General features: G+C 25.9%; 1 protein-coding gene across 3 annotated transcripts; it reads left to right on the forward strand.

The window, feature by feature from the left end:
• The first annotated feature begins 794 nt into the window (after positions 1 to 794).
• Positions 795 to 9,734, forward strand: LOC126904390 (REST corepressor). Of its 3 annotated transcripts, none has more exons than XM_050683396.1 (10): positions 795 to 1,081; positions 1,466 to 1,528; positions 1,622 to 1,696; positions 1,762 to 1,976; positions 2,050 to 2,226; positions 5,894 to 6,009; positions 6,805 to 7,003; positions 7,066 to 7,204; positions 7,318 to 7,500; positions 9,180 to 9,266. In XM_050683396.1, exons 1-10 carry the CDS (start codon positions 982 to 984, stop codon positions 9,182 to 9,184), a joined length of 1,272 nt encoding a protein of 423 aa, XP_050539353.1. In that variant the 5' UTR covers positions 795 to 981; the 3' UTR covers positions 9,185 to 9,266. The 3 variants fall into 3 exon arrangements, with proteins under 3 accessions (XP_050539353.1, XP_050539350.1, XP_050539352.1); XM_050683393.1 differs by having other exon boundaries at positions 797 to 1,081; positions 7,318 to 7,496; positions 9,180 to 9,734; XM_050683395.1 differs by having other exon boundaries at positions 798 to 1,081; positions 6,805 to 6,982; positions 7,318 to 7,496; positions 9,180 to 9,734.
• Positions 9,735 to 12,578: the final 2,844 nt, after the last annotated feature.

Raw genomic sequence — 12,578 nt, forward strand, 5'->3', positions numbered from 1 at the left:
AGTTTAATTTTTTTAGTTTTAATTCAATATATATTTATAATCAAGGGAAATATATTTAAAATATATAACTCGATCTTATTTTTGGTAGGTGTGCTTTCGATTATCTATTTCTGGATGCTTAAATTTTTAAATTTTAAAAAAATTCTAGATTACTTTTTCTATTTAATAAATGATCTATGCAAAACAGTTGTATACTTTGTTATATAGTATAACTATAACACGGAATTATATACATTTTATTTAAGCCATTTTGAAGAGTCCCAAGTTTATGCAAATTTGTCTTAAGATTAAATAAATAGTAGCGTAGAAATATTTTCCGTTTTATATAATACTATATACATAAAAACGTAGTACTTTAATGAGCATTCTAACTAACGTCAAAGTTAAAGATTACTGTTTTATGTAACGGTAAATTTGATAATTCACCGTTTATTTCAACTTGGATTTATTAATCTGTTAACATTAATTCTGGTATTTGTATTAACAGTTTAATAACCCCTTATATGATGGTATGACGCCATATTTACTGAGAATACATATCAGTGTAGCCTCATAATTATTTCTATTATGCTTGCTTGGATCTACAAAATTTTTATTAAATTCTATTTTTGTGTTATAATTTAATTTAATTATATTTTATATTTAAAGGTTTTCTATTTTCAAACAACCGTTTGTTCAACTTCAGAATTATTTATGGTATTGGGCTAACTTGGATTCGAATTAAACTTTTTTTTTGATGATGTAGGAAAAATTCAAATATTATCATGGAATAAAAAGTAATGCCATTTTCCAAAACCCATATTCTATGATGCGTTCGTTCACTAGTCAAAATTTATAATTTAGCTTAATTTTTATTTCTCTGTTAAGTGAATTGTGATCCAACTGTTTGTTATTATCCGTTATATACGAAATTTGGTTTTTCTTTTTTTTATCGTTTTTATCGAACGATTCTTTTGCTTAGAGTATGCATTAGAGAAAAATATGGCCAACGATAATTTAGAAGATTTAAAAAACTGTAAACGGCCTGCCTCATCTAGCAATCCTGATCTTTCAGACATCGATGATCTTATTCAAGAAAATAGTAAGTACCTTGAATACATGTTATATTATTATGATTTACTACCTTAAATTTTTATATTTCATATATATATTTTTTTTTGGTGGGAATTTTATCCATTGTGAATTTAGGGAATACAACTTTTATCTTCTTAAATTAAATTATTGGTAAAATTATTTTTGTGTTATGTTATTAATTACTTATTTCGATGACAATTTTAATTTAATTATTAGATTTAAATTTTAACAACTTGATAGTATTGTACAAATTTATATTTGATAAAATAAATTCTTCACTATTGAGCTAAGAGTCAAGGTTTTTTAAAAGGTCATTATTTTACAATAATAAATTTACTTACACAATTTTGGAATATCAAGGATTTTTTAATAATATTATTTTATTTTTTAGCTGAAAAAATTAGAGTTGGTCGTGATTTTCAAGCAGTTATTCCCAAATTATTAGTATCTCAAGGTTTGTATAATAGTTTGTTTTACATCATTTTTTGTAAAAAATTTTTGGCCTCTATAAACTAGTAATATGTAACAATATTATGATAAATTTCAGCTCAACGTCGTGAGCGATTAAACAAAAAGGCATTATTAGTATGGTCACCAACAGAAAAAATATCAGATGTCAAATGTAATTATTATTTTATATTAATATTATTGTAAAGTAAATGATTACTTTTTTAATTTTATTTATAGTAAATGAGTATATTTTACTATCCAAAGATAAGTATGGATATAATAGTGAACAAGCATTAGGTATGTTATTTTGGCACCATCATGACATGGAAAAAGCTCTTTGTGATTTGGCAAATTTTGCTCCTTTACCTGATGAATGGAGTACAGAAGACAAAGTTACATTTGAGTCTGCATTTAATAGTATTGGAAAAAATTTTTTACGAATCAAACAAATGGTAATTTTATTATTTAGAGGAATAAAAGTACATTTTTGTTAATTTTAAACAAAATATTAAAATTATATTTTAGTTACCTGATAAACCAATAGCTTCTTTAGTTAAGTATTATTACTTATGGAAAAATAAAAGAAAGAAAAGTAGTGTAATAGATCGTCAAGCAAAAAAGTTAGCAAATGTCCGATCTAATGAAAATCAAAATGGAAGTAGAGAAGGATCGAGTTCAGCAGATTCTGAACCTGATGATAAGGTATTCGTGTTCTAATTCTATTTAATATCAATCAAACCGTGAATTTTTTATCAATATTTGTAGGGTGAGGCATAAAACTTAAAAGATCTTATCATGTTACTATTGAACTGTGTACACCATTAAATACATTTAAGTAAGTGTTATTATGAAATATAAACCTTTCTAAGAATGAGGGATTTTTAATGAGGTTGCTAATTTTGAAATAAACATCTCAAATTTTGGTATTACATATTTTATTTATAGGAAAATTGTTTTTTGAATTTCTTACTTTTTGAACATTGTGTAACTTAAAAAATGAATCTAAATCTTATCTAGTCAAAGACATTACCCTCAAAAAAATTCCCATGTTCTCTGTAAATAGGTGAAATCTCCAAAAAAAATTACAATTTTAAAAATTGGTATTTTTAAACTTTTTTTTATCTAAAATTGCCATAAATGGATAAATAAAAACAATTTTTTTTTATAAAAACCTTTGGTAATTACCTATCATCTGGTATATATTTTTTGAAAATCTTACCCTTTACCTGCCTACTGAAGTAAATCAGTATGGCAAAAAATTAACTTCTTAACTTTATTTTTAAAAATCTTCCAGAAATACTGATATTTTTATATATAATCTAAGTTTTGAAAATGTTCCGGAAATACTGACACTTTTATATATATCTTATATTAAAGTTTATGTAATATATTTAAGTTTGAAAAAAAATATTTGACCTCTGGACTTGTATTTGTGGTGAAAACAGACATAAAAAAAAATAATAATAATAAGAGTATGATTTTTGTGTAAAAATTGGAAAATTAAAAAAATGTAATAAATTGTACAAACACTTATTTGAAATTGTTTTTAAGAAATTAGTGTAAACTGCATTGGTGTATTAAAAAAAGAGTGTTAGGGGACCAATCCCCCTTTGTATTTTATTCGATAATATTTATTTTGTCTTAAAACTTAAATAACTTTACAAAGTTATCTAAAAAAGGCTGGCGCCCACAACTTCTCCATTTAAAAAAAACTGTTCTATATGAAATCCAGCTAAGCTAGCAAATATATATTTTTTTGTATGTTGGAACATCTCAGGCCTTCCAATCAAATACCTTCAGCAATGTAACAGGTACCTCTTGGTACATAACTATTACTACCTTTTACAGTAACTTAAAATTCCCTACTATTAATAGGCTCACTAAAAAAGATCCTTACATCACCTGGATCCTCTCATTAACTCCATGTCTTCCTACTCATTTTCTCAAAATATATTTTGTTGATAAAAGGAACTCTGGTCTCTTACCTAAATCGAAGTCAAATAATTAAAATAATATATATACAGGTGATCGGTTTATGATAAACCACTCGATTACTTTCAAAATATAAAAAATATTCAAAAATAAAATATTGCAAAAAAAATAATTTATTATTTCTTTTGGTTAAGTATAGTTCTTGATTTATCAACTAATAATTAATTTTTTGAATTATCCCTTATAACGTAAAGGAATATCAGCTTTAATTGTTTAAAAGGTAAATTTATAAAAATGATTGATAGATAACAACTTTTAAACCTGTACTGTGGAAGTTATTCTCATTTTTATACACAGGCAACACAAAAAGTATGGGCGCGAAATATCTAGTAATATAAATAGCAGCATTAAATTTTACCTTCAGTCATTACTTTAAATTGTTAATTTCTGAAATAACTACTGGTCCAAAAGTTAATAATGACCAGTTATTTTCTTAATTAGATCATTATATAATAAATAGCTAGTTAATAATGTGTGTTCCATTTGAAAATTGAAATTGATACCCTTACAAGTTGTATGAGATAAACATAAAAAAATTTACGATTAAAAAGTAAAAAAAAAACAATAATATTAGAAGAGACCACTAAAAGAATTATTAAAAAAAGTTACAGTATTAAACCAGTATGTAAAATACGAGTTCAAAAGTTGTTATCTATTAATCATTTTCTATATATTTATTATTGTATTTATTTTGAGAGTAATCAAGTGGTTTATAATAAAACGATCACTCTGTATATGTATATACACATATATAGGATGATTACTTTAATGCTAACCATTCGATGTCTTTTAAAATAATAATTATAATAAGAAAATCATTTTTTTTTTATTATTTTTTAGTTTCATATATTTCTTGGTTTATTATTTGTTATTTTTTAATTCATCCCATATACTTTATAAGGGTATTAACTTTGATCTATTAAATTGTAACATGTGAAATTAACTAGCTTATAAAAAAAAAAATTATTTAATTAAGAAAATTACTAGTAAATAATAAATGTTGGCACTAGAGGTAAGATGCAGGTTTGACAATATTTATCATTAGACATATATTGGCTACAGTTCTCTTTTTGTCTAGGTACAAAAATTGTTATCAACCAGCCATTTTCTTAGATGGCTTTGATGGTAGATCATTTTTTATTTTGTAAACTAGTTTTAAATGTTTGTCTCCATTAAAAAAAAAAAAAAAATTGATACCCTTATAAGGGATGAATTAAAAATGTAATAAATAACTGATAGATCAAGAAATATATACTGCTCATTTTGAAGAACAGTACACTCTAACTATGCATGTAACTAGTGTGATCAGAATGTATGGCTACTTATAGGGGTATATTTCAAAAATGTTTATAGTTCAAAAATAAGCTATCTCATCAAAAAAAAAAAGTAAATGAGCAATGTTATTCCATATAAAATTATAGATACGGTGAGCTACTTAAAATTAAATTTTTATAAAAAATAGAATGTTATTAACAGATTGTAATAATCTTATAAATATAAAAAAATTATTAGAACTATGTTTAAAATTTCTTTTTTTTTATGAATTTTCAAAACTAATACAAAACTGTATTAAAATAGGATAACCTTGTTCTTGGTAAAAAAAACCTCAATGTGCAAAATTGTTACTTTGCCAATTTTTTTTGGTTTTGGATGCTATACAAAATTATTTATTTAAGAAAAATTCTTGTTTTTCAGTGTTTAATTTTGGGGAAAGGGGTTGTCGTAGGTAAAATGACAATAAGTTTAGTATCCCTAATATGTATACTTCAATAACGAAAAAAAAAAATTCTCAATCTTTAGTCTAATATTTTTATTTTATATTAAATATAAATGATTGGAATTAAAATAAAATACCATTATTTTATAATATGGTGTCATCAATTTTTATGAGAAATTTAACCTTTTCTCTATAATTTATTATAAGTAGTATTTTTGGGTGTTTCAGTTATAAATAGTCTTTTTTAATGTTAAAGTACTGCAATTCAAATTCAAATTTATATTTAATTTTTTTTCTTATTAACATTTTTTAATTTTATTATTTTTAATTTACAAAAATATCTGTTGGTATTGAGTTCTGAGAATACTTACCCTAAGATGTAAAAGTTTTATTTAAAATATAGTTGTATTAATAAATTCGTTTTAATAATTAAAAAAATTCTTAAGTATATTTTTTTAACTTTTAAATAAAATATCAGTGAATTTTGTAAACAGAACTATAGGATTTTACTACAATATTTTTGTAAAATGTACTATTAGAATTTGTGTTAAAGTTAATTAATTTTTCATCTAAAGTTGTATATTCTCAGAACAAGTCATGTTTGTTTATTTTGTAGTTATTATTTAAATATTTTAATGAATTTTTGTTTTTATGTTATAGAAAGATTCTGGGGAAGGTAGTTCAAAACAGTCATGCACAGTTTGTGGAGTATTTGTAACAACAATACATCAAACTACAAAAGGTTCTATGTGTGGCACATGTTACACACATTTCAGGTATGAATATTAATAATGTTATTAGGTGTATTAGTAATTTTTATAGAAAGGTTAAAATATTTTATGTAGATATTTGGTATGTATCCTTAAGAGAAAATCACAATTTGATAAAAGCTGACTTTATAACAGATTGTTTTCTTTTGATGCACTATTTCTTTATAGTGTATAAACTTACCTTTAAAAATGTCTATATTTTAGTTTTCTAAAGAAATTTATTTAAGTGTGGACTGAAAAGTAATGCATCTTGGTGTTTGAATTTAAAACTAGTGAACTTAAATTAATATAATAAAAGGAAAATAAATCAAATTATCTATATTTACATACGAGGTTGAAAAAACTCAAGGTTTCCTAGTGTTCTAGGCACTAGAAAACTGTAGAAACCATATCTTCACTATTGTGTGATAGAATTTTTCATTATAAAAAAAAATGAGAAATCTTTCCATCCCAATGTTAGAAATTTTGACCACGGTAACATTTCAATCATGAATGGATCTATCCCTTTTACTTCCATTTCTGTATAACAATGAGATCAATGTGAAATGTATCAGGCCGTTTGTTATTTTAACATGAAGATCTTAACATGAATATCTTAGAGGAGGTTAAAACTTTAAAGTTGTGTTTATCTCAAAATGCCTTTTTTCCAGATACTTCCCTTTTTTATTTAAAGTGTGATATATTTTTGTTAATATATGATTTTAGATATTTTTACACCAAAGAAAGTTATTTTTTTATTATGGTCTAAAATAATTTAGCAACTAAGAAATTGTATCAAAGAGCAATTTTTTTTTTATTTAGGAGAACAGGAGGAGGCATAAGACCAACATTAGGCCCACCACGACCAAATAACCGTCATTTAAATGTTGCACGCAATAAAAGGTTACCTCCACGAGGAATGTATGTTAATCATGATGATCTTCAAACCATAGCATCTGGACCTAATGGAGATGTTATTTTATCAGGAATGGATGATGAGGTTGTATCATTAAAGTGCAAAGTATGTGTAATAATAGTAATTTCATTAAATTTTTTTTTTGGAATTAAAATTTTTCATGGCAGATCCAATCAAATAAACAAGAAATTGGACAAATTGGGAAAAAACTTAAATTAGATATTAATGAATACAGAGTTAATGAACCAACTTCTAGTCGTATTTCACCACGATGGACAAATGATGAAGTTATGTTAGCTATTCAAGGTACATTAAACATTGTATATTTTGTAGAAATTGGGTTTTAGAAATTCATTTTTCAACAACCTTTAATTTATTATCTGTTTATCCTATACTAAATTTGAGATGTTAATTTTTAGGTATGCGCAAATATGGAAAAGATTTTCAAGCAATTGCAGAAACATTAGGAACAAAAACACAAAACCACTTAAAATCATTTTATGCTCATTATCGTAAACGGTATAATTTAGATTCAATACTCCAAGAACATGATGATGAACATAACTCAATCATAGAACTTAGTGATGAAGAAGAAGTGGTAAGTAGGTTTCATATTTGTTTTTTTTTATAAATAAATTTTTAATACTTTTTATATTATTTTTAATGTGTTAAATATTGGAAATGAATGATTACTTATGTACTGTGGTGAGTGGTTTAGTACTAGAAGTTTGAAGTGTGTTCTTGTACACGTTTTTCTAGACATTTTTTTAAGTATTAAATGTTAAGCCCTACCATGTTTGACTGACCACATAGAAGTTATATTAGGTATTAGGTAAATAAATAATGAAAATATTGAACTTTATTATGAACTTTTATTAAATTGATAGCATATTTCAATATGACCCATACCTTTTAAGCATACATTTAGTTGGTATTCATAGTGAATTATTAATGAAAAAATGACAAAAATAATGATTTTTTTCATTGAAATGTACCGATATTAAACTTGATTTATTTTAGTAAATCATATTAAAATAATTGTAAGAAAAGATTATAAAAGTAGGTGTAACTTTAGAGAGTTAAATAGAAACCTATTATTTGTTTTTTTTAAATCAATGCTCAAAATATAGTTTTGACAAATCATTAATCAGTTTTTGTATTATTACTTTTTGAGTTAATATAATATTTATTTTGATGTTGAGTGGTGTAAAAGGTATAGTAATTCTAATCTTAGTGATACGATCACATTTGCATGTCCTTATATCTCTGTCTCCCATAACATCATTGTACCGTTTAATAGACATATTTATATGTTAATTATATATATTTATATTTATGTCTATATTCTATTTATATTTATGATATAAATATTTATTTATATCGTTGTTAACCAAAAGTGTTATATATATATATATATTGTAGTGCGACCCTTGGTAGTTCCTCTAAGGGAATATAAATTAAATAGGAAACTTCAGTACCTAAGGTAGATATAGCCTAGCCAGCTATCCCCCGTTGGTCCCTTAGAATACTGTCAACGGGCATTTAGGCTCAACCCCTAAATAGTGACGTAACATTAGTAAAAATAATGTCGCTGTATACTATCATGCTGTACACCTTTTAGAGTATAATTTAGAGTGTCTCTAAATACTATCTCACTCCTCACCTTTTCTAAATTTGTAAATGCTAATATCTTAAAAAGTAATATGACATTAGTTATTGATTAACCAAAATTTCATTTAGGCCATTTATCATCAATAATAATAAAAATAATTATAGGTTCTCATTTAAATTTCAAAAAGTTTCCCCTAGTAATTTAGGCCAAAAAGTGGGCATGTTTCATTGTTGTCCCAAGTTTTCAATTTCCACATTTATTTTTATAATTTTATTTCAGTTAACATTTTGAAAAGGTGTATCAGCTAATAGTTAATATATGAATGAATATAAAATTTAGGCATAATTTTTTCAGTTCTTTGGAGAACCAAAACAAAACTGTCACATGTTTAAAGGGATATAAATCAATTTGTTAAATAAAAAATATAAAAACTAAAATTAAATACTAATTGTGAATTGCTTAATGCAGAATATTTTGTTTATTCTATTAAGACATTTAAATAAGATAAGTTGTAGATATATTATCTTCTTTAAGCTTGACAGAAATTTTTTTAATTACATTAACGAAATATAAATATTTTTATACTAAATATAAAATATTCCATAAAAATAGTTCATGTATAATATAAATTATATCAACAAAAGTTACTGATAATTGTAAACATTTCAGGTTAACAATAAAGATGAACCTTCATCTTCATCATCCAGACCTAGTACGCCTTCTTCAATGGCTTCTGGATCTAGGCCTCTTAATAACCTTACACTGTCTAACCCAAAAGCTCATCAAACAGCAGCAGTTGCTAAGTGATATTTGTAGAGTTATTTAAGTTTTCACTGCCTTGTTTTCATTAATTATTATTTTATACTATAAAATCAATCTGTGTAAACATGTATATAATTTAAAGGGCTTTTATTTTAAACAAATTTTTGACTTTTATTCAAACATTTTTATATAAAAATACAATTTTAAACAGTTATAAATAGTAATAGTATAAGTAATTTTAGATTTTATTTTTTCATCCATGTTTTTAAATTAATGAATTAAAATTTTGTGTTAGTTACTTTTTAATGTTAAACAATAAGTATTTTTAATCTATAACAATAAAAATAAGTTATTATAATTGTGTATGCAGACTGTATTAATTAAAAAAATGTAACTTTAAATGTATTGTACTAATTGATGTTCCGAAAAAAAATAGGAAATAAAATATTACTAAAAATTTTATTATTAAATTATTTTTTTAATGACATATTCAATGAAAGTACTACTGATTACTCTTTTTGTTAATAAAATTTAATATTTAAACAAGAATATTATATACTCAAATTTGTTGAGAATAACTATTCAGTGACTTAAAAGAAAATCGGCCGAGTGTGGTTNGTTGAGAATAACTATTCAGTGACTTAAAAGAAAATCGGCCGAGTGTGGTTGTTATACATATTTTAATGTTCCATAAATATTTTTCATGTATATTATATACATACTTCATTTATTTAACACTAAATTTTAACAAAAAAATAATAAAGAAATCATAAAAATAATTAGCCTCCAATTATTTTATCTTAAGATTATATTCTTAATAGGTTCAACTTATAACTCATTTTATAATTCTTATAATATAATTTGTTATAATACAAGGTCTAATCAAAAAGTATAGAACGATAAAACAAGTTTATAGAATAATTCATTTAATGCTAGCCATTTGAATTCTTATAAAATGTTTTAAAAAGATTTTTTTTTAATTTTGTTAGATACATACTCATTATACATTTATCTATTAAAAATAAACTTAAAATCCACTCATAATAGCTTTAGGGTGTAAATTTTAATTTTTTAAATGACAATGCATTTTGAATTAGATAATAAAATGATAATGATCTAATTAAGAATGACTGGACGATAACAAATGTTGAACAAAAATTTTGAGAGTTATTTATAATTTAAAATNCCCGTTACAACCATAATATTGATAGTAACCACTATCATAACATAAAACTAAAAAGTGAAAAATAAATATAGTTTAAAAAAACACGCTTTTAAAGCACATCGAACTAAAATGTTAAAAATAATTTTTAAAATAAGCTTAAAACAATAATGAACGAAAAATACTAGTATTATTGTGATAAAAGCGTGGGTGCTTTGTGCCATATTTTTCGTATATTGAGCGCCCGACGCTTTTATCACAATAAATAATAGTATTTTTCGTTCATTATTGTTTTAAGCTTATTTTAAAAATTATTTTTAACATTTTAGTTCGATGTGCTTTAAAAGCGTGTTTTTTTAAACTATATTTATTTTTCACTTTTTAGTTTTATGTTATGATAGTGGTTACTATCAATATTATGGTTGTAACGGGGTAAAGGGGAATCAGGGTTCGATTTCGGAGAGGGAGCCTGAGAAACATTTACCACATCCAAAGAAAGTAGCAGGCGCGTAAATTACTCACTCCCGGAACATGGAGGTAGTGACGAAATATGACCATACGGGAATCATCCTTTGTAACCGGAATGAATACACTTTATATCTCTTAATGAGAATAAAGCGTGTTAATATATAAATTTTAATAGTAATTAGAATATACATATACATGTAAAGCGACTTAAGTACGTAAACGTATCATGCACGAGGTATATCCTTGTTTTGTGGGCGGGGGGAACGTTATACCTGAGGTATCAACGGAGGCAGCGACGGTAGGAATATATAAATATATATACGTAAGGCGCATTACACGCGGCGCGGTATTGGTCAGTCAAAATAAAAATTTGTATATATATATATAATTGATGACAGGCACGTGTGTAAGGATACGAAAACCAAAAATATAAAACTATACAGGATTAGTGTTGTCGTTGTGAGGTGAGCAGGGTGGGGTGAATGCGTTACGACGTCTAGTCTCAAGGTCATAGACGACGGGTACGCGAGAATAACACGTGCCGCTTGGAAAGTTACAAACACACAACCCACATACATGTGAAATTAATATATAAGCGTGTTAATAAAGACTGAAGTTTAATATTTGTTTCTCAACCGTATTACCCCCACCTAGTTACAAGTTGTGAATATCTTCGGACACGGCCCCGCGTCGCTTCGTGATACACGATACCCCGAGACTCGTGCGACATGTATCAGCCGTCGTTCTACTTTGAGTATTTGACTGACCAACACCATGTGTCATACGCCACGGTACAAAGTCCAGCAAGTGCCGCACGGCCGACGACGACCTGTCGCCAATTATACGTTGAGTCTTCTTTCCGTTGCCAAAGTGAAAACTTTGAGGATGTACACCACCGGCTCCGGACTCGACGAACCGACCACATCAACGCTGCTAACTTGTTGACCTCGAGGACACCGCGTGGCCGACGACAGCGAAAGTGCCGACATTATTATGCTAAGATTATCATTGACTGTGTTCGTCTTTTCGGTTTGTTTGTTTTTTTTAAATAATCTGTTGTTGCTTGTTTATAAACGGCCCACGGGTGTCTACCCCCAAAACCAGTGTCGACTACATTATTGTGACGTAAGTCGTGTCACTTCCGAAGCATTGATCCAAAAGTTGTTATCGACTAGTTATTTTTTCAATTAGATCATTTTCATCTTACGAGCTTGTCTAATACGCATAATGTAAAAAAAAATTAAGTTGACATCCCCATAAGATATAAAGGACTGACCTAAAAATTATAACAGATAAATGGAAACGCATATGTAATAAACGATACTAAGAATTAAAGTGAAAGCAGAGAAGCGTGAAGGAAACGCTGCCCCAACCAGGTTGATAGTCAAAAAAAATTCAATCATCCCAAAGACATCAATGACAAACATATATTCATGTTAGCTTTTTTTAACTACAAATAGTGTATTCAAGGCTATTATTAATACATTACAAGATGTTGGATGAACGTTTTTTTCTTAATGTGATAAACTTTTATAATAAAATAAAATATTTTAACTTGAACTGTGATTTATTTTAAAATGACTACTATAACACCTGTATTTATTTAACACGTGTTATTGGTGTATTTAATAAAAAAATTATTTAATCTGAGAAAAACAAACGTAAAAAATTAATGG

The sequence above is a fragment of the Daktulosphaira vitifoliae genome, unplaced genomic scaffold, assembly GCF_025091365.1.
Source record: "Daktulosphaira vitifoliae isolate Bord-2020 unplaced genomic scaffold, ASM2509136v1 Scaffold_4, whole genome shotgun sequence".
Taxonomy (NCBI): Eukaryota; Metazoa; Arthropoda; class Insecta; order Hemiptera; family Phylloxeridae; genus Daktulosphaira; species Daktulosphaira vitifoliae.

What these genes read in the sequence shown, in the direction of transcription:
- LOC126904390 (XM_050683393.1), top strand. Translation starts at nt 982, where the DNA reads ATGGCCAACGATAATTTAGAAGATTTAAAAAACTGTAAACGGCCTGCC. An exon ending in ACATGTTACACACATTTCAG is followed by an intron (nt 6,010 to 6,804) that starts GTATGAATATTA and finishes TTTTTTATTTAG; the next exon opens with GAGAACAGGAGGAGGCATAA. An exon ending in TTGTATCATTAAAGTGCAAA is followed by an intron (nt 7,004 to 7,065) that starts GTATGTGTAATA and finishes TTTTCATGGCAG; the next exon opens with ATCCAATCAAATAAACAAGA.